The 20,620-nt window shown below is 44.5% G+C and overlaps 1 protein-coding gene across 2 annotated transcripts; it reads left to right on the forward strand.

The window, feature by feature from the left end:
• Positions 1-250: 250 nt before the first annotated feature.
• On the forward strand, positions 251-20,319 carry LOC134355016 (zinc finger protein Gfi-1-like). Of its 2 annotated transcripts, XM_063064653.1 has the most exons (7): positions 251-431; positions 3,344-3,554; positions 4,708-4,887; positions 5,776-6,167; positions 11,173-11,310; positions 12,579-12,744; positions 16,940-20,319. In XM_063064653.1, exons 2-7 carry the CDS (start codon positions 3,440-3,442, stop codon positions 17,116-17,118), a joined length of 1,170 nt encoding a protein of 389 aa, XP_062920723.1. In that variant the 5' UTR covers positions 251-431; positions 3,344-3,439; the 3' UTR covers positions 17,119-20,319. The 2 variants fall into 2 exon arrangements, with proteins under 2 accessions (XP_062920723.1, XP_062920724.1); XM_063064654.1 differs by lacking the exon at positions 251-431 and having other exon boundaries at positions 3,245-3,554.
• Positions 20,320-20,620: the final 301 nt, after the last annotated feature.

Consider the following 20,620-nt stretch of genomic DNA (forward strand, 5'->3'; position numbering starts at 1 on the left):
TCTCGGTATCCTAGGATATCTCGGGTTTGCAAAAAGCTGATTTTAAAAAATAGAGGGAAGGGCTGTGAAAGTCCACACAAATTTACACCGGACTAATCAAATGGGGGAGAATGTGGGGCGGAGCTCCCTCTGGGTAAGATCCTGAGTAATCTGTTGGTGTACCATTCTTCTGTCGCGGGATCGCAGTTGTCAAATACTCGCGACCAGGAAGTGGTTGCACAGTGAAGAGCTGTTGGCGTTATATAAACTAGTCAGTTCCCAGTCTGCTTGTTATTAACGTCTGATAGACTAGTCGGATTGTAGCGATGCTGCAGAGGGGGAGAGAATCTGTCTCCACCAGTATCACTCACGCCGCACTTTGCACTTGATAGTCGCAGGTTTGGACTCTCCTGCTGGCCCCTCTCTTAGTGACCCGCACCCAGCGAAAGCTGGTAAGCAAGACCTTTCCTTAATGTGTGTTTGTGTGTGTGCGTGTCTCCGACAAAGCTAAAGTGGAATTTAAGAGGTCATTCTCCGATTAGTCCGTTTTACTCTGGGGGTTTAAGCAGGGAGAGTTCGGGAAGGGTGTTTTGGCTTGGATCCATGTTGTGTTCCCCCACTACCAGCACCTCCACCCTCCCCATTAATCATTTCCACTGCCCCAACAACGCAGGTTCTCCGAATCTACATCATCTCCAGATCGGAATTAAATCTGCGTGTCCCTTGGCGCGGGCTGTGAGCGTTTGGGACAGAATCCGCCCCGATTCTGATCCCGCCGGTAGGAATCTGCGTGCAAAACACAGCAAAGGAAACCGTTTTTTCAGGCAAGCAAGTGAGTTGCCTAATTTCTGCTTTCTATCACGTTAAACCCTGATCTGATCTCTTTTCCCATAATCTTAAATCAGAAACACCAAAAAAAAATTAATTTAACGACAAGGCGGTAGAAGAAGGGGAACTGTTTACTTAAATTAAAAAGAACATTTTGTAGATTAAAATAAACTCTTCACTGCAATTATCTAGCTCGCAAACTTGCTGCATCTACTCTGTTTCGCCCAGTTGGTTTCTGGGAACTGGGTCCTGCTCTGTTATTGATTCGTCCTGGCCCAGGTGAATTCGAACATTTCTTCTCCCACGTCCATCCTTGGCCAGTCCAGAGGTGGGTGACCTACTCTCTACGGATTGACTCGACACAAATCACGTTTGCTAAATGAATGGTTAAAAGAAATGTCTTCACTGTGCCGTGCGAAACCATGGGCGGGTCGCAAACGCTGCAGAACGGATGCGTTGAACTTCGAATGTACTTGAACGAAGTTTTAACACACGCTGGAGAGGCATCTCTCGCCACAGAGCTGAGTGGCAAGGTGACGGGAGAAGACACTCTGTGAAGCTGTCCTAGTTTCCATTTCTGTGACGGGCGGAGACTTACTTCCACACTACTCAAGGACAACTTACATCCACATGCGGGGCCTCTCAAAGCCGCAGAGCCAAAAATGCTAGAACGAGCCCCTTCCTTGTTTGTCGAGCGCGGTACTCATTTAAAGCACATGCGAGGGGCAACATAGTTTGTGAAATGCACCTTGATTTTTTTTTTCGGTTTCACACTGGGAAATTTCTGAAGGCGGAATGTGCTGCGTTTCAAAGTCAGCTAGGGAGAAATCTCAATTTCTCATCATTTGACTGCAGAAGCTTGTCTATTTGATCTAAGGCTTGCCCGCAGTAAACGTGTCGTAGGCTGTCAAAAACAGGCTGCTTGTTTGAACGCAGAGTTGACCACCTCCCATGCCCCCTCCGTGTGGATAACAACTGACCGAAGCGAAGGGCTAACAAACAAAACGTGGGCTCAGATTCAAGATTGTTTAATGACATTTCTGATGTCGCAAGTGTAAAGGTGACGAAATAACTGTTACGCCGGATCCGATGCAGCACATCAAAAACACAACTAGATAACGAACCCAATAACAAACAGCACAGTAAATAAAAATATTTATAAAAAGCTTTTATACATAGATTGATTGTACAATCAGACCAGCAAACTGAGAGTCACGGCACAAAAATATAACCCTACTGACAAAGGTTTAACAAGATCTAATTTATGACAGGGTGCTGCAGAGGAGAAAGGAGTTGACAGAGAAGATTTACAGCTTTCGTTTGTAAAAAACGATTGCTTCCCGTACTTTAGATGAATAATATGATAAAAGCCAAACATTTATTTTGAAGCAAACATAACCGCATTAAAAGTTAGTGCGGTGTTCTCGAGACCTTCTAAAAGTTAGTCATCGAACTTAGAGGCGACTGAGACAAATAAACAATTGGATTCTGGTTTTGAACGGCGTGTTTAAGATGGGAGGAACTCAGCAGGTCAGGCAACATCTATGGGGGCGGGATAAACATCAGTCCTGATGAAGGGTCTCGGCCCGAAACGTCGACCGTTTATTCTTTTCTATAGATGCTGCCCGACCAGTTGAGTTCACCCAACATTTTGTGTGTGTCCCTCTGGATTTCCAGAATGATCTCTCTTGGCTGCCCAGTGGCCAGCGTGAACCTCGCCCTTCACGCACCACATTGCACTGGTTAGCATGAGAGCAAATCGCCCGAAGTACCAAGCACAGAGCCCGGTCCTGATGAAGGGTCTCGACTCTTTATTCCTTTCCATAGAACGCTGCCTGACCTGCTGAGTTCCTCTAGCATTTTGGATGTGTTGATCCGAAGTACCAACAACCTTCATTGTTTTCAGTGCGGGAAATTGGGGCCCTAATTTTAGCCCGGCAGAAAAAGAGTACATAATTTATTCGCTTCAGCTGAAATTCGATCAAGATTAGGTAAATGGAAATAGGAAGTTAACACCATTTGAGCTTCGACCATCCAGTGACCACAATGACGGTGTACTGTTGGGACTATTTCGCGATGTTTAACACCCTTCCGTTTGTGCAAGCTAATGATAAGCGTCTCTCTCAAATACTTAATTTTTTTTTGCTACAACTTGCTAAGTGATGGCGCTCAGTCGGATGTTTCGCAACGTTACCGTGTAAATATGTACGCTTCTCCGCGGAATCTCGCCCTAGCTCAATTTCAGGTGCAGGACGGATCAACGTGTCCATGGGGTATTGTGTAACAGAATAGCATAATAGTGTCACTTATCCCGATTGCTGTCAGTTTGATTTCCCAGGTGGGAGAGAGAGAGAGATCTATGATTAATTTGAGTGTGGCTGGCAGTGCCTTGTCCAATCAGGTTGCAAGGACTTGTATGGGGAGCTTTGTGTTACCACCTGGCGGGATAACACCTGGTAAACGGGGACCCCGTCTGCGCACGCGCGCTGTGGAGTCAGAGAAGCCTATATCTAACCAATGATGTGCAATCCCACAGAGCTCAAATCGAAGACACCTCTCTCTCTCTCAAAAAAAAAGATTCGGTTGCTGCTGAAACTGATTTTCTCCAAGCCTGAGCGAGTAAGGCAGCGAGATGCCACGCTCATTCCTGGTGAAGAGCAAGAAAGCGCATAGCTACCATCAACACAGACCCATCGAGGATGACTACAACAGCAGGCTGGAGCATATCCTGGCACACATCTCCTCAGGTAACTGAATGCAATCACGCCAGACTAAAACGAGACAGCCAATGCCAACATTTTTTTTCTTTTGCAAACATTTCTGCTATTTGTCAAAGCGTTATGATTGTGGGGTGACACGCGCGAAAGGCTGGAGGAACGCAGCAGGTCGGGCAGCATCTATGGAAAGGAATGACCCTTCACTTTGACCTTTAGTCCTTCATCACTTCCCTTCACAGATCTGCCTGACCTGCTGAGATCCTCGAGTATGGCGTGCGTGTCAGCAGCTCTGAATTTCCATCATCTGCAGGATCTCTTGTGTTTATGATTGTAGAATAATTCTGTTTTGCACATTCAAAAACAGAGTAAGGATTTCTTTTATTTAAAGTAGTTTCCTTATTGACTTACGGGTAACATGTAATGCTTTCAACTTCCATTCAGCCTGTAAATAAAACTGGAATGCACATATCTCCTCGGATGATATCTTTGAAGGTACGATATTGTTCTGTCAGTGTGGTCTTAAATATATTTTATAAATTCTGTGGTTCCTTTGATCGATGTAGATTAAATTAAATTTAGGGCCCTATTTCACGGGCAGTGTTAATGATTTAGGAGACAGTTATGAGTGTATTGTTGTTTTTCAGCTTGTTGTTAAAATAAGTCGTTTATTTTAACGGAAAAAGTGTTAATAATTTACGGGAGTTGCACTATCAGTTTCCGTCATTCCCCACAACTGCCCCTGATCTGATAAATATTACTAGCTTTCTCTAGTTAAAGGTCCTCTTCTACTCCATAGATGCTGCCCGACCTGCCGAGTTGCTGCAATATTTTGTGTGTGTTACTGCGGATTCACAGTATCTGCAGAATCTCGTGTTTAGCTTTTCTGTTTTCGTTGCTGTCAATCTATAGTTGGGTTTTGAGAGACTTCCGACAAGCTTTCTATTATTTTGTTTTCTATTATACCGTTATTCATTTGGGAAGATCATTTTCAATAGTAAAGTTATTACCGAGTCTGCTGTGTGTATTATTCCAGTATTGTACGCCTCTCCTATTAACAGAGACGGCATTTACCACACATGGATTAAAAACTGACGACAGAAAGCTGTTTTCGCTACAACTGCGCCGCCAGTTTAATAGGTTCCTCTGTCCGTCCCTTACCTCTTCGCCCAAAATGTGATTGCAGACAGTAAGCTGCCGGAAGACGCCCCCTCTGCGGACTCCAAAGGCGGAGTTTCGCCCAATTCCCAAGCGGTGGAGGCGACCGACGTGCCGGAATCTCCCGTGAGCAGCGAGGATGGTGTCTGTGGTAGAACTTCCGAGTATGAGGATTTCTGGAGACCCCCCTCTCCGTCTGCGTCGCCAGGTAACGTGCTCGCAGTGATGGCGATCGGTGCATTGGTGTAGAAACGGCAGTGGAAGGGAAACAGGCGTCGTTTCACAGACAAATCACTTCCTAGTACTGTTGTAAATAAGTACATTACTTCTGGTGTTTTAGTTTTCTGGTGCACTCGAATCACATAGAAACAAGCCCTTCGGCCCATCTAGTCCGTGCCGAGCTAATATTCTGCCTAGTCGCACCGAACCGTACCTGGATAATAGCCCTCCATAACCACCCCACCCCAATCCCTCCCTGTACCTGTCCAACTTTAAATGGAACTTGCATCCACCGCTTCCGCTGGCAGATCATTCCGCCTTCGGAGTGAAAGAGATCCCCCTCAAGTTCCATTTAAGCATTTCACCCATTTTATGGAGAATCTTGTACCACAGAAATAAGGATGGTCATAACAAAACATAAGTGCGCTTTCAGTTGTCGGTGTTGTGTTGTTCACAGTTTACTGAATAATAACTCTTAAGTAGCCACAACAACAAGATTTAAGATACGCTGGGACCAGTTTCTTGAGATATGGGCCAAACGCGGGCAAATGGAACTAATTTAGATGGGAATCTCGGTAGGCATGTACCAGTTGGGCCGAAGGGCCTTTTCCCCCTACTGAATAACTCTGTGACTATAGTTAGAATGTTAACAAGCCGTTAACAAATCAGTCAAAATGTGTTTGTATGCACACAGTCGTGTTTAATTAGAAATATACATTGTCTTTGGCAACGTCGAGTTGAGTAGTACGGTGAGTTACATACAGTGAAAAACTAGCTTGTAGCGGCATCAAACAACACTCAAATATACATTATACGTGTGAAATCAAGTCATTGGGAACGATTGTAATGTCTTTTCATCTGCTTTTTTTTTGTTTAGACTCTGAGAAATCTCTCTCCCCGTCTCTGGAAGAGAATCATCCCTTCGCGGTACCTCTGAAGCAGTATGGATGGAGTAACTACACAGGTTCCGAATTGAAGTACCTGATGCAGAATTACCGCCCCCCAGCTCTGGAGCGGAGCTCCGCCGTGGGGGTGTACAGCGAACGGAACTCCATCGCTGGCCTCTACCCGAGCTCCGCCTCTGGCTTTTACAACGACCGCGGTCCGGCTCACGGGCTGTACGGCGACCTCGGCACCGCGTCCGCTCTGTACAACGAGCGGAGCCGCAACTTCAACGAGAAAAGTGACGAAGTGAAAACGGAATCCGGGCTCCTTTGCACCCGACTGCTCCTCAACAACGGCTCCTACAAGTGCATCAAATGCAGCAAGGTATAACGATTCTCCGGGCCACTTCAGGCGCATAAAAAGCATCCGACCTGCAGATCTCTCTAGGAGACCTTCTAAGGATCTGTCTCTCTTCTCTTTTATCTGCGGTCTCCATTCGCCCTCCATGCGTGCCCCACCCCATTCAGAGGATCTATATATCGCCGTGGGGATAGACATGTAGAGCGCTGCTTGGATCTGAAGACAGGCGTAAGACCGCCGCTCCTCCCGCTGCCAATCAATTACATTATAGCCGAGCCCCGCCTTAACTCGATTTTTGTTCATCGGCCCTCGATACCACGCATAACCAATAGGAGACTACAGCGCAAAAACAGACCCTTCGGTCCGTCTAGTCTGTGCCGAACTATTGCTCTGCCTAGTCCCATCGACCTGCACCTGGATTGTAGCCCTCCATACCTCTCTCATCCACGTATTTATCCGAAATTCTCTTAAATGTTGAAATCGAACCCGCAATGTTGAAATCAAAACCAATAGGCAAACCACAGGTTCTATCCTCGCTGCTCCACTTCTCCTCCTATTATTAACGGACTCACAGGCGTCAGTTTTGGAAACTGATGATCATGTTCTCAAGATCCCACCTGTACGTGTACCCCTCGTGGTGTTCTCCTTTTCCTCTGACACTGACGTGGCGATGTGTTGGAGTAGATAGGATGGTTCCATCCGGTGGAGAAGGCGGTTTACTGTCCCTTGCTCCGTCTGTTTAACCCTGGTTGATACCTGGGCTGAATCGGAAGGATATGGGGAGCGGATAAAATCCGTAACAGAGAGCAAGCCAGTGGGCATGGACAATCTCAGCTTAGTTTTAATGCAAACTCGACTTGAGTTAACCCTCCCTTAAAAGGCACCTTATAAGTACCGGTGGGTGGCTGGGTGGAGATATGTTTCTACCAGAGGACGTGTAATGTGCAACTTCCCTCCGCCACCCTGCAGATTCCCCTCGGATAAGGTGTAGCAGCACCTGCTTCACAACCCCATCCCTGCCCCGGTCCGCCCCGCTCCGGTCAAGGTCACAGGAAGCCACGGGAGCAGGCGGTGGATGGTCGTACGAGCAACTGGTGCCTATCTCAAGTCCTGGTTATGCAACCATTGACGCCAGGCAGACAATCTCTGTAGAGTATTGATAATCGCTGCCCAGAAGGCAATAGCAAACCACTTCTGTAGAAAAAAATGGCAAGAATGATCGCCTACGTCATACGACCTGGCACATGATGATGATGATGATGATGATGTAAACACTGGAATTTAAAGTAGCAGCTGACACTAAGTAACGGCGTCCAACCTCTTACTGATCAAAAGAGCCGACAAGGAGCCTGTCTTGATACAGTTACAGACCGTTTGGCCCACGAAATTGTGCTGACCCACATAGACGTCCATTTTTCTTTCATCTGCGTGCCTGTCTACGAGTCTCTTCAATGTCCCTAATGTATCTGCCTCTACCACCACCCCTGGCAATGCATTCCACGCACCCACCATTCTATGTGTTTAAAAAAATACCTCTGACAACCCCCTATAGTTTCCCCCAAAATCCTTAAAATTATGCCCCTGGTATTAGCCATTTCTGCTCTGGGGGGACATCTCTGGCTGTCCACGCCATCTATGTCTATTATCATCTTGTACAACTTTATCAAATCGCCTCTCATCTTCATTTGCTCCAAAGGGGAAAACCCCAGCTCGCGTATCCTATCCTCATTAAGAATTGCCTTCTAATCCAGGAGTTATTCTAGCAAATCCCCTCTGCACCCTCCTAAAGCATCTACATCGCTCCTACAACGTGACAGTCAGAAGTGAACAGAGTTTGCTATAAAGCAGTTCACGTTTTCCCGCATCATTGAGCCTAACCAAAATTCAAAATTTTGGACCGAGTGAGGACAGAAGTTTCTGACTAGTTATGTAAAACATGAATTTCATTCTGATCCAGAGTTCTTCGTGAATTGTGTCCCAGTGTAATGTAAATGTTGTTACTTGTATCCCTTGTGGCTACTGGACTACATTTGGGTTCCAACTAGACGATTATTCCTTCAAAAGACATACAGTAGTGACATGACCTGTAAAGAGACCCCCACTCTGATTCACAGTTGCGGGACTAAAGTCGTTTCCCATGTGCCCTGTTAGCTGGCTCGTTTCTCTTCCATTATCAACACTTTCATTGAAGGCGTGAAACATTACGGCTACCTGTAACAATCACAATCTTGGATATCATAAAGAAAGGAAAATATAAACCAGGACCCTGTACAAACAGTACTTGTATTGGAATTAATTTCGATCAAATACCAGAAAAATCATAAGAGGTGGGAAACTGAATAAGAGAGAATACTGAAAATACTGAGAAGGATTGAGAGGAGAGATAAAAAAAGTTCTCATTTTTCAGTTTCACTGTAAGAAAAAAAATGCTGGAGGAACTCAGCAGGTCAGGCAGCATCCATGGAAATGAAACAGCTTTTGCAAAATTTCTTGTGTTCTCAGTTTCATCTTGATTGGTTTCACTTTCCCTGTTCTCTTCACCTTGAGCGGAGCGGCACGGTAGCGTAGCGACCGGGGTTCAATTTCACAGCAGTCTATAGTGTCCATTCCAGAGACCTGCGGGTTCATCGGTTACTATGTGTAATTGTGCAACGCGGGCTGTATGTTCTACCTCTAAATAACAACAACAAACAAACAATAAATAAATGTGTACATCTGCGAAACACAGGTCTCCCCCACCCACCCCTCTCTCGGCTGGCACCACTGTCTCTTGTCATTCAATCCCCCTTGGGCTCCGCCGTACCGCAGATATTTCTTTTGTTCTCTCCAGCCCTTCCGTTTTCTCTGCAATTTAACACATGCTTGAACTTTTAACTTTCTTCAGATCTTTATTCAGGTCATTGGTTTGAAACGTTAACGTTGTTTCTCTCCACAAGTGTCGAGAGCGTGTCCAGCTTGATTTACTGATAATTGATATTGCACCAGCCTTACATCTTATTTCCTGTTGAATTATATCACATATGCATATGCAGTCGGACATTATTTCAGACCCTCTGTTTTACTGTGCAAAGTTGAATGTTAAACACTAGAAATTCTGCAGACGCTAAAACTCCAGAGCAACAAACACAAATGATGGAGGAACTTCCAGTAGGCCGGGGCAACTGTGCCTCGCTGTACATGACAATGAAAACGACTGAAGGTTTTTGGCTCTTGACACGAAACGAGGATTGTTTATTCCTTTCCATTGATTCCGCCTGACCTGCTGAGTTAAATGCTATCGTCTCTCTGTCTCGTATCAATAATTCACGTGTGCCAACAATAGAAGAATCAATTATTCTAGTGGAGTCCGGACACACATGTAAGGCGAATTGAATCACCCCTCTAAATTTCACTTCTTAATGTATCGATTCTGATTTTGTGAAATATTTTTGAATCATGAAGTCATAAAAAGTACAGCACAGAAACAGACCCTTCGGCCCATCTAGTCCATGCCGAAACGATTTAATCTGCCTACTGCCAACGACCCGTACCAGGACCATAGCCCTCCCTACCCTCCCATTCATGTACCTATCCAAACTTCTCTTAAACGTTGAAATCGAGCTCGCATGCATCACTGGCGCTGACAGCTCTTTCCACACTCATGACCCTCTGAGTGAAGAAGTTTTCCCTCCTATTCCCCTTAAACTTTTCACCTTTCACCCTTAACCCTTGACATCCGGTTGTAGTCCCACCCAACCTCAGTGGAAAAACCCTGCTTGCATTTATCCTATCTATACCCCTCATAATTTTGTATACCTTAATCAAATCTCCTCTCAACCTTCTACTTCTAAGGAATAAACTCTTAACCTATTCAATCTTTCCTTGTAACTCAGGTCCTCCAGACCCGGCAACATCCTTGTAAATTTTCTCTGTACTCTTTCAACCTTGTTTACATCTGTGCTGGAGGTAGGTGACCAAAACTGCACACCATACTCCTAATTAGGCCTCACCAAAATCTTAAACAATTTCAACATAACACAACACAACATCCTGCTGTATCTCCTTTACGGTTGAGAAGCTCTCAGAAGGCTGTTGAGCACCACGAAGGGAGGAAGGTTATCCTAAGCGTTGGAATCAGGTTCTGTTTCGTTGTGAGGGCGAGGAGCTTCGGAGGTGTAGTGGAAATCAATCATTTCCCAGCCCCATTATGATATTCAGCGCCCAAAGTGCTGGTAGCACCTTACCACTGCGGCTGCGCAAACTTTCAGCGCATCGTGGCTGTAGTAAAGAAAAACGAAAGCGGTTCATCTTAAATTCTTTGATTCACCTATGGCTCACTCGGGTTGCTGTAACTAAAACACTGTACAGAGTTCCAAGATGTCCATTGTGTACATGCAGTAATACCCACTCATGGGTAAACATGAAATAAACGCGGTTTTGCAATGAGACCGTGGCTCGTGATTCAGTTCACGAATACACAACCAGCATTGTAATTTAATGTATTTTATAAGGTATAGCTTATCCCACTCCTAGCAGGAACTAGGACCTGGAAGGAAGTACCCATCCTAACGAGCAGCAGTGGAAATTGAACTCCGATCTGGCGCAGTAGATCAGGAACACCGAGCTGCCAATGGAAGATGCGGGTTCAGATGTAGCATTTAGGAGAAGTTTGGATAGATACGTGAACCGGAGGGGTATACTGTAATGGGCTTGTGTCCAGGTGCAGGTAGATGGGCCGAGGCAGAAGGCCGGCCTGGCATGGACTAGACGGGCCGAGGGCTGTGGTGCTCTATGTCTCTAGTTAGTGATCAGGCATATTTTATGGGTTTTCGCTTGATGTTATATTGTTGATTTTAGGACTATTTCAACGTAGTTTCAGATATATGTTGGCGTACACATGGCAACTGTGAAAGTGTTGGGCTCGGAGTTCCAGTTCCTAGTGTAGTTCGGTTCTGTTCACCGCCTTGGATTCGGTCGTTATCTCCGGGACGTTGCCGTGATTTCCTTCTGGTGTGAACGCCGTTGCTAACCATCCCGCTTCCTCTGTCAGGTCTTCTCCACTCCTCATGGTCTGGAAGTTCACGTCCGCCGGTCTCACAGCGGTACCCGCCCTTTCGCCTGTGACATTTGCGGAAAAACCTTTGGCCACGCGGTCAGTCTGGAACAGCACAAAACTGTTCACTCGCAGGTAGGAGGCAGCCTCTAACGTACAACCAACAAGCCTTGCACAGTACCGTGGCCCCAAGTAACCAAATAGCAAGCAGCCCCACTACCGCTTTATCATAACACCACCCGCCCGAAACAAACACGTCTTTTAGAAAAACACAAACTTAATTATAACAATAAACGATAATCAAAATACGCAGATGCTAGAAACTTTAAGTAAAATTGTGAAGTGCTGGAAGTACCCAGTTGTTCAGATAGCATCAGCGGGGAGACAAGCTTCAGGGTGATAACTTTTTAGCAGATGAACAAATTCTCCCCCTCAACACATTTTAGTTACACCTTTTTTATCTGCACAACTTGTTTTCTTTTGCACTTGGGTTGTTTGTCAGTATTTATGTATAGTTTTCCCCATAAATTCTATCTTAATTCTTTATTTTCCTTTAAATGTCCGCAAGAAAATAAATCTCAGGGTAGTATATGGTTACATATAATTTGATAATAAATTTATCTGGAATTGACTTTGACTTTGAAATACTGTCTGATCCGCAGAGTATCTTCAGTACTTTCCATTTTGATTACCGAGACCTTTGGTTATGCTCGATTAACCGTTATTATAGAAAAAGATTATGGGAAATTCAGTGGTGAACATCACAATGAATTTCAGAATATCGTGGAAAGGAACACGCTTGCATGGTCTTGTAGAAAAAGCTTACAGAGGAAGTGTGGGAGAAAGAGGTGAAGGAGATGGTTGGATTTCTAAAGGCAATAGTTCAAAGTAAATGTATTATCAAAGTCCGTAAATTAATTTCCTTGCCGATATTCGCGGTAGAACAAAGAAATACAATAGAGCCAATGAACACAAGACGGACAAAGGTCAGTGTAGAAAAGAAGACAAACTGCAAATATCAAATAAAATAAATAATAATAATAATACATAGTAAATAAATAACTATAATAATACAGAGAACATGAGTTGTCGAGACCTTGAAAATGAGTCTCTAGGTTATGGAATTATTTCAGGGTTGTGCTGAGTGAACCACGCTGGTATCAAAGGCCATGTGGGATTCGCTATTGAATGGTGCAGCGTACTTGAAGGGCCGAATGGCCTACGTCTGATGTTGTTCTGTGTTTCTAAATATAGTGGCTCGTTCAAAGAGCTGATGTTTCAGGACCAGGGCCCTCTTGGACCTGAAATATTGACCGCTTCTCTTTCTTCATATTCGAGTATTGAATTCTATAAATCGAGGGTCAAAGTATAAATTCGTTATGTAACTGGATTTTCAATTTCAGGAAAGGAGTTTTGACTGCAAAATCTGCGGGAAAACATTTAAAAGATCGTCCACGTTGTCCACGCACCTGTTGATCCACTCAGACACCAGGCCTTACCCGTGTCAATTTTGCGGGAAAAGATTTCATCAGAAGTCAGACATGAAAAAGCACACCTTCATCCACACAGGTCAGTAAATGCACGGCGGGGGTTACGTGTCACGTTTGCAGCGTGCCCTTTGATTAAAAAAAATGTACAGCCATCTATCCTGCGCACAGAACTGGAAACTAAGTTATCTTGTTAATCTGCAAAGGGAGGGACAAAGAGATAAAGCGATCACACTGCTAGACAAATGTCAATGTCTGTAAGATGCACTTTTCTAGAAAGCAAAATGCGGATATAATATATTAAAGTGAAATTCAACTTCAAGATAATGGCTTGAATCAAGTAATGCTCGGTATTTACACTCAGTGGCCACTTATTAGGCACACCTGTACACCTACTTGTAAATTCAAATATTTATTCAACAAATCACGTGGCAGCAACTCAATGCAGAAAAGCACGCAGGCATGGTCAAGAGGTTCAGAGCAAACATCAGAATAGGGAAGAAATATGATCGTAGTGACCTTGACCTTGATTGTTGGTGGTGCCAGACTGGGTGGTTTGAGTATTTCCGAGACTGCTGATCTCCCGGATTTTCACGCACAATGGTCTCTAGAGTTTACAGAGAATGGTGCAAAAAAAAACACTCGGAAAAAAAGACAACACACACATCTAGTGAGCAGCAGTTCTGTGGGCGAAAATACCTTGTTAATGAGAGAGTTCAGAGAATGGCCAGACAGATAGGAAGGCAATATTAACTCAAATGATCAGGTGTCACAACAGTAGTGTGCAGAAGAGCGTCTCTGAACGCACAGGTCGAACCTGAACTGGATGGGCTACGGCAGCAGCAGATCCCATGACCATTTTATTAAGTGCAGGCGATACCTAATAAAATGTCCACTAAGTGTGTATGTGACTCAAACCAAACCTTGTACATCAGAGAGAAAGGCTTTCACTTTGCAGAAAGCTAACTGGACAGTAGAATCAAGGGCAGATTCGAACTCCCAATTAACACTGTCCCGACCATTCGTGCAGCCTGAACGTGTAGTAAATTAGATTAATAGCAATCTCGACTTTGAACCTTTCAAGTTAATCCCTCACCTTTCCCCTACCGTCGCGTGAAACGGTCCCCGGAATTGTTTTTTATTATTATGACTCACAAAAGCCCAGCTTGCCGGTTGGGTTTTGTGTGCGTTTCATTCTTCACAGTTTGCAGTGCAACTCAATGCCTGTGCAATATTGAATCTCTTTCTGAACAATATCTGACGAAAGAGACGGCTTTTGGCAATGATTTCATTAACGGCATCTGTTTAATAATTGAATCCTAGCAATCCAATCAGTGTGGTTTAATATGATCCGTCCGCTGTTTATTCAGAGAGCTCGTGTAAGATGATTTACCTCGTATGACTAGCCTGGTCTTGATTTAGAGACCAAAGTAAATGACAGGTGAATCACACGAGACTGTGGTGTTAGCCAGCTCAGTTTCAGGTCGTCTGCCGTATATAAATTGAGGCGACAAACAGACCCAAGCGCAGATCTGATTTCACATTAACCAACAGCATTTGAAAATCAGGGTTCAGTGGTCAGGGGAAAGGTATAATTGGCAGACATTGACGTTTAACTCTTCACCCGGTTACATGTAGGCTGGTATTACCCTCTACTGTGCCCATTGTCTTGTTTATTATTTATTGTAATGCCTGCACTGTTTTGTGCACTTTATGCAGTCCTGGGTAGGTCTGTATTCTAGTGTAGATTTTGTGTTGTTTTTACGTAGTTCAGTGTAGTTTTTGTATTGTTTCATGTAGCGTCATGGTCCTGAAAAACGTTGTCTGGTTTTTACTGTGTACTGTACCAGCAGTTATGGTCGAAATGACAATAAAAAGTGACTTGACTGGACACAATGTTAAAAGCAGGGCAGTCTGTAAAACTCAGAAGAAACTGGCAAATGTCCAAACCCCGTCTAACCTTCCTAAATTTTGAGAGTACACAGTGAATTTTCATTTTCTCTTTCTTATTACGGCTTTTGTTACCTTATTTCAGAAAGCTCAGCCGGTGTTAGTGCAGCCTGACGCATTTCGGATATCTGACCGGCCTATTCCTAGCATGAAAGAGGGCCGTCTCTTTATTCAGGGTGAAACGGCGGGTTCATGTTTCAAAATCAACATTACCTGGCATTTACCGGGAGAAATGACAAGGCAGCTAAAGTCATAGCTGAACGGGGTTTTTGCTCACGTATCAATTTTAAAATAATCCCGAACTTGGAGTGTGTATCTCGGCGTTTGAGGACTTTAGACGAGGCACTTGTAAAAGAACGATCTCTTTACTCTGACCCTTTGCAGTGTCGAAGGTGAGAAGCTCCACAGTGCGCATCTCGACTAAAAATAAACAGTCAGCATCTACTGTCAGAGGCTTATCGAGGCCATTGGTTAAAATGACACATCACGCCTCAATTTTACAAGCTCCGTCTCTCCATTTCCTGATTTAGCTGCAGTTCAACCTCTGAAAGAAACCATATCTAACAATCTAGACCTAGCCAATTACCGAAACTGGGACAGTAATAATCTGTTGGCGACCTATTATTGGGTTGTTATTTAAATAAAATTTATTTAAATAACAACCCAATAACGTATAGCCATTTACGGTTTGGCTGGGAATTCGTTTTTAATTTTTTCTCAGTAGTTTAGTCATCGTTGGCATGGCGTTAACTACTTGTATAATTGTCTCGGGTTGTCGCCTGTTTGTTTAGTTGCAAGGAAGAAGGGGTTTCCCCTGACTAAGGAATGCAGGGCTGGGGACTGTGGTCTCCAAGGGCAGCCCATGTGGGACTGAGGGTGGGGAATCTTTAGATTTCCTTGTTCTGCAGGATTCTGGAGACCCAGTCATTCAGTGCGATCAGACCAGGGAACGATAACATTTCTAGATCAGAGATTTAGCAAAACGATGCTAAGGTATAAAATATCAGTTATGACCTTTATGGAAGGTGAATGGCTTCCTCCATATAATAAAAAAATAAGGCTAAGGTAATATAAAAAAGACTATTATAAAATCAGTGTTTCGCGTTCTTTCTCTTTCGTTTAAGCATTCCAATAGTTTTCCCTGTATTTGTTTTTTATAATGATGAACCTGTTTTATGCAGTGAATTGGAGAGATTTTCAGGTTCCAGTCCATGGCTTCCAACGTTCAAACGAGGCCGGTTCCTGTAGGACCTCAATGTGCAACGAAATCTTTCTGTGGGCAGTTGCTTTCGATTCCGTTACACGTGGGGTGTTTTCCTTGCTTCCACCATTAATGTGCGTGATAAAAATCCAACTCCAAATTTTGTTTTCCAGTGAAATTAACTAAATACATTCAGTCGGCTCTCTATTATGTGGCCACCGAGTGTCTGTTCGTGATTTTCTGTTACGGTAGCCCATCCATTTCGAGGTCCAACGTGCTGTGGATTCAGAGGTGCTCTCCTGCGCATAACGCATGGTTACTTGAGTTACCGTCGCCTTCCTGTCAGCTTGAAGCAGTTTGGCCATTCTCCTCTGACCTCTCTCATTAACAAGGCGTTTCCGCCCACAGAACTGTCGCTCACTGGATTTTTCTTTGGTTTCTCGCACTATTCTCTAGAGACTGTTGTGCGTGAGAACCGCAGGAAATCAACAGTTTCTCAGATACTCAAACCACCCCTTCTGGCACCAACAGTTACACTTAGATCATACTTCTTGCCCCATTCTGATGTTTGGTCTGAACAATCACTGATCCTCTTGGGCATATCTGTATGCTTTAATGCATTGAATTGCTGCCACGTAGTTGGCTGATTAGATATTTGCATTAACGAGCTGGTGTACACGTGTACCTAATAAAGTGCCACCGAGTAATATCGTTAATAGACGTGGTTCAATTCCAAATACTATCTGTTTCCAGTTAAATTTACAAAATCCTTTTTCTTAAGCGCGTCTCTCCTGCTGGGGCATAGGCCGCCGACAGCAGCTCCCCACAGTCCGTTGTCCTGGGCCAGTCTTTCCAGCCCGTCTATACGTCTTCATAGCGAAGATCCTTCCTCTCCAGGGATGAGGTCTTTGGGGCTTCGGTCGGCGTTCCTGTAACACTGGGTTTTTACGGGTTGAGCCCCTGCGCAACCCTCATTTCGCAGCCGGGTTTGGGACCGTCCGTGACGGAGTTAAATTTACGAAACGTGTGCGTTATATTTATAAAATGAGAATAAGTTTACTATCATTCTAGTTTGATTCAAACGCTGCGATTCTCAAATACTGATTTACTTTCTGTTATGATGCAGGTGAAAAGCCCCATAAATGCCAGGTCTGCGGCAAAGCCTTCAGCCAGAGCTCTAATCTGATCACCCACAGCCGCAAGCACACCGGATTCAAGCCGTTCGGCTGCGACCTGTGCGGTAAAGGATTCCAGAGGAAAGTGGATCTCCGGAGACATCGCGAGACACAGCATGACATCAAATAGACCAGGAAAAATATAAATCTGGACTCCTGCACGGCAAGGGGCCCTTGTGAATTCTGTGTGAATCGCACGCGAAACTCTACCTGGGATTATAACCCTGGCCTTTCTGTGACCCACTGACTAGCTGCGGCCTTAAACCACCGTCAGACTCTAACATCAGGTGCTTGTTCGATTTGTGCAGTGTTTCAGAAGCAAACTTCTTAAATTATTGTAGATGGGTGCATCATTGTTACAATATTTTTGGGATGCATGCGTTTAAACCATCTGAAAGATGTTTTATTTCTGAGCAGTAAAGGGAACAGTCTGATTAAATTCCCCGTTGCTCAACGTTGTATTGGCACTCTGTGACTTTTAAATAGAAGTACAGTAATAATTTATATCTAAAAAACCGGGAAGGGCAGTCCGCCACAGCCCGGCGACCCTTGGTAAATTTTCTAAAATCCACTTACAGCTTCCACTTGAGAAAGACCCATCGAAAGTCTTACAGAAGCAAAATGCAATAGTTGAACAAATAATTGCATTGTAAAACTCATTGTGATCTACGTATTTCGCATGTCGTTACCATTGATGTCAATAATTTTGTTTCTGGGAGACGTGGTATTCAATCGCACGTCGCAGGAACTGGAGAGATTTCCGTCACGTACTGGCGTTTGAGGCGACTAAGCCCCCGCAATGTCCACCACGCAACCTAAGTCTATCGCAGTTTTACCCTTAGTCTGATGAAACCAGTCTCTGCTACCCAACGCCAGCAGGAAGACCTTCGAGAGCAGACAGGTATCCCCAATGATTCTAAATTGCCCCTCGCAAATCCAAAGCCTGGAAAGAGAAGGGTGGGCCAGGAACCCTCCAAGATAAGATAACTGTGGCCATCTCAAGAAAGGAGACAAACGCAGCTGCAGTAACTACGGAGAGTTCTTCTTGTATTCTGCCAACAAGAAAGTCATTGTTAGGATCCTCCAGTGCCTGAAGAGCTGCTCCTCCATTCGAAGCGTGAGCTTTATCGGATACCAACTCGAAGACAAGTGCAGTGAGCAGTGCCCACTATTACACTGGCCTTCTTTGATCTGACAGAATCCATCAATCAGGAGAGACCGTGGGGCACCCTTCTCAAATTTGCTGCAGGCCACGATTTTAACCAACAAGGGCCATAACAGATCCGATCTCGTTGAAGACAATGGCGAGCAAGGGTGCGTCACCTTTGCAACACTTCTCTCCGTAACACTCCAAGTCAATTCCCACTGGAATGGAACGAATCCCCGGGACAAATGGGAAAATATCCAACCCGCGATTCTTACACTCCACAATCAAAGCCATCTCCGCCTGCAGTTTTCAAGCCTGGTACAATACAATTGGTGTATCTTCATCTTTGGAGAACTAGCGCCAGATTACGACAGGCATGAAATATAATTCCCACAAACCCAAGGTCCGATACCAACCTTCCCCTGTGGTACGCCAAGGAGCACCGTGAAACGCTGACAGGCACTGGTAATGAAATTCGCCATTACGTCCATTGTCCTCAATTCGCATTAGGCCATCTGAAAGAAACGGTGAAGAACAAGCCCTCCAGTCCAAAAGTTCTTGGGTTGACGCGGAGAAATGATCACGATCCTCCTGTGCACCTTGGGGGGTGGGGGGGGGGGATGATGGATTATTAGTGGCGCAATGACTCCAGTTGAGTGTGATGTTCTAAGGCGATGTCTATTGATGGGTCCTCAGGTGGCCGATGCGGGGTGGACTACCTCTGGAACTGGAGGACCACCAACACCGTCCCCACTGAAATCTCCAAATCTACTGGTGTCCATTTCCCACCACCTACGTCCCAATTACTCTCAGAATTTCTGGACAGGTTGCGTTGTTTACGCAACCTAAATACTCTAATCGAAGTGCATATAGTGCAAGAGGTTACCAGGTGGGCAAGGAGAACACCAAAAGAATTTTCTCCGAGTCTCCTCGAAACGAAATTGTAAAATCCCCATCTAGTTGTCAGGAATCCTGCTCAAAATGGTGAAGGATTGATTCGGGAATTTCACGCCCCTTCGCAGGAACACCCAATGTGTATGGCGGAAAGGAAGGGTCACCTCTCTAACCACCCACCCGCCATCTCTGTCAGACACGTCCTGTCCCACTTGTAACAGAGTGGGTCCTGCTTTCGCCTCATTTCTCAGTTCAGACCCTGTGGAACTGGAGTGGGAACTGGTCATCCTCCGTCCCAAGGGTCTGTGTGTGAAGAAGGAACCTCACAGCCGGGATTTACATGACAAGAAATGGATTTGTCCTTACTCTGACGGTCCGCAACAGTTGTCCCGCGGAGATGTGTTTGGTAAATAGATCAATCCAATATTTATCGTAACTCGCTTTGAGTTTTTTTTAAAGAGATGATAAAGTAAGTAGGAGACACAAGAGACTGCAAACACTGGAAACCTGGAGAAACACAAACAAAACACTGAAGGACCTCAGCGGTCAGACAGCGACTATGGAGGGGAATGGATAGTTAACGCTTCCGGTCCAGACCCTTCGTCAGGTAACCTCCATCGATACTGTCTGACCCGCTGAGTTCTTCCAGATATTCTTTGTGTTAATAACATCATTAAATGGTCAAGAAAAAATTGGAAATAACATAGCTTCATTAATCTCCCTTCTGCAAGAATGTATCTATCATGAGTCTTATAGTACAGAAGCTTTAGGAAGTCTTTCATCAATTGAAATCATCAGTCAAAGTCAAAAGCGGAGTCGGTAGAAGATTTCTTCCTTTAAATTATTTTAAAATTGAAAGAGAGTAAATTAAAACGTGCCTTAAATATGAGAGTCTCTAAATAACACAGACTCCAGTCTTATTACGACCTACATGCGGCCGGCAGCAAGTATAAATATCCCGATGAATGGTCTCGGCCTGAAACGTCGACTGTTACTCCTCTCCATAAATGCTGCCCGGCTTGCTGACTTCCTCCAGCATTGTATGTGTGTGTGTGTGTGTGTGTGTGTGTGTGTGTGTCTGTGTTCCTCAAGGTTTCCAGCTGCATAATCTCTTGTGTTTAACGTTAGAAGCTAGTATTTTTTTGGAGAGCATTAGAATTGGTGAAAAGGGAAAATTGACTAACGAGCAAAGGCCACCAAATTCAGAGGTGGAACGCCTTACTCAAGTATGTGAATTTTGTGTTAACTTTGTGTGATACTATAATATATTGCAATTTATTTATTCACAACGCCAAGGATTGTAAATAAAATAAAGAATTATGTCAATCTTCCATTGGTAATGGTTGTTTGTCAGTGACAACACACCACATCCAAAATTTAAGTTTCCCGAACAAAAATACAGGCGGAAAGTTGAGAGGCAGGTAACGCCTGGAATATTCAGAAGCTCCTGCCTTTTTAGTCAATTAGAGACATTGCGTTTGAACCGAAGCGAAGTGGAGAGGATGTTTCCTATAGTGGTAGAGTCGGAACCAGAGGGCACAGACTCAGAACAAAAGGACATCCCTTTAGGACAGAGATGAGGAGGAATTTC

The sequence above is a fragment of the Mobula hypostoma genome, chromosome 12 (genome assembly GCF_963921235.1).
Source record: "Mobula hypostoma chromosome 12, sMobHyp1.1, whole genome shotgun sequence".
NCBI classification, from domain to species: domain Eukaryota; kingdom Metazoa; phylum Chordata; class Chondrichthyes; order Myliobatiformes; family Myliobatidae; genus Mobula; species Mobula hypostoma.

What these genes read in the sequence shown, in the direction of transcription:
- LOC134355016 (XM_063064653.1), top strand. Translation starts at nt 3,440, where the DNA reads ATGCCACGCTCATTCCTGGTGAAGAGCAAGAAAGCGCATAGCTACCAT. An exon ending in AGTGCATCAAATGCAGCAAG is followed by an intron (nt 6,168 to 11,172) that starts GTATAACGATTC and finishes TTCCTCTGTCAG; the next exon opens with GTCTTCTCCACTCCTCATGG. An exon ending in GCACACCTTCATCCACACAG is followed by an intron (nt 12,745 to 16,939) that starts GTCAGTAAATGC and finishes GTTATGATGCAG; the next exon opens with GTGAAAAGCCCCATAAATGC.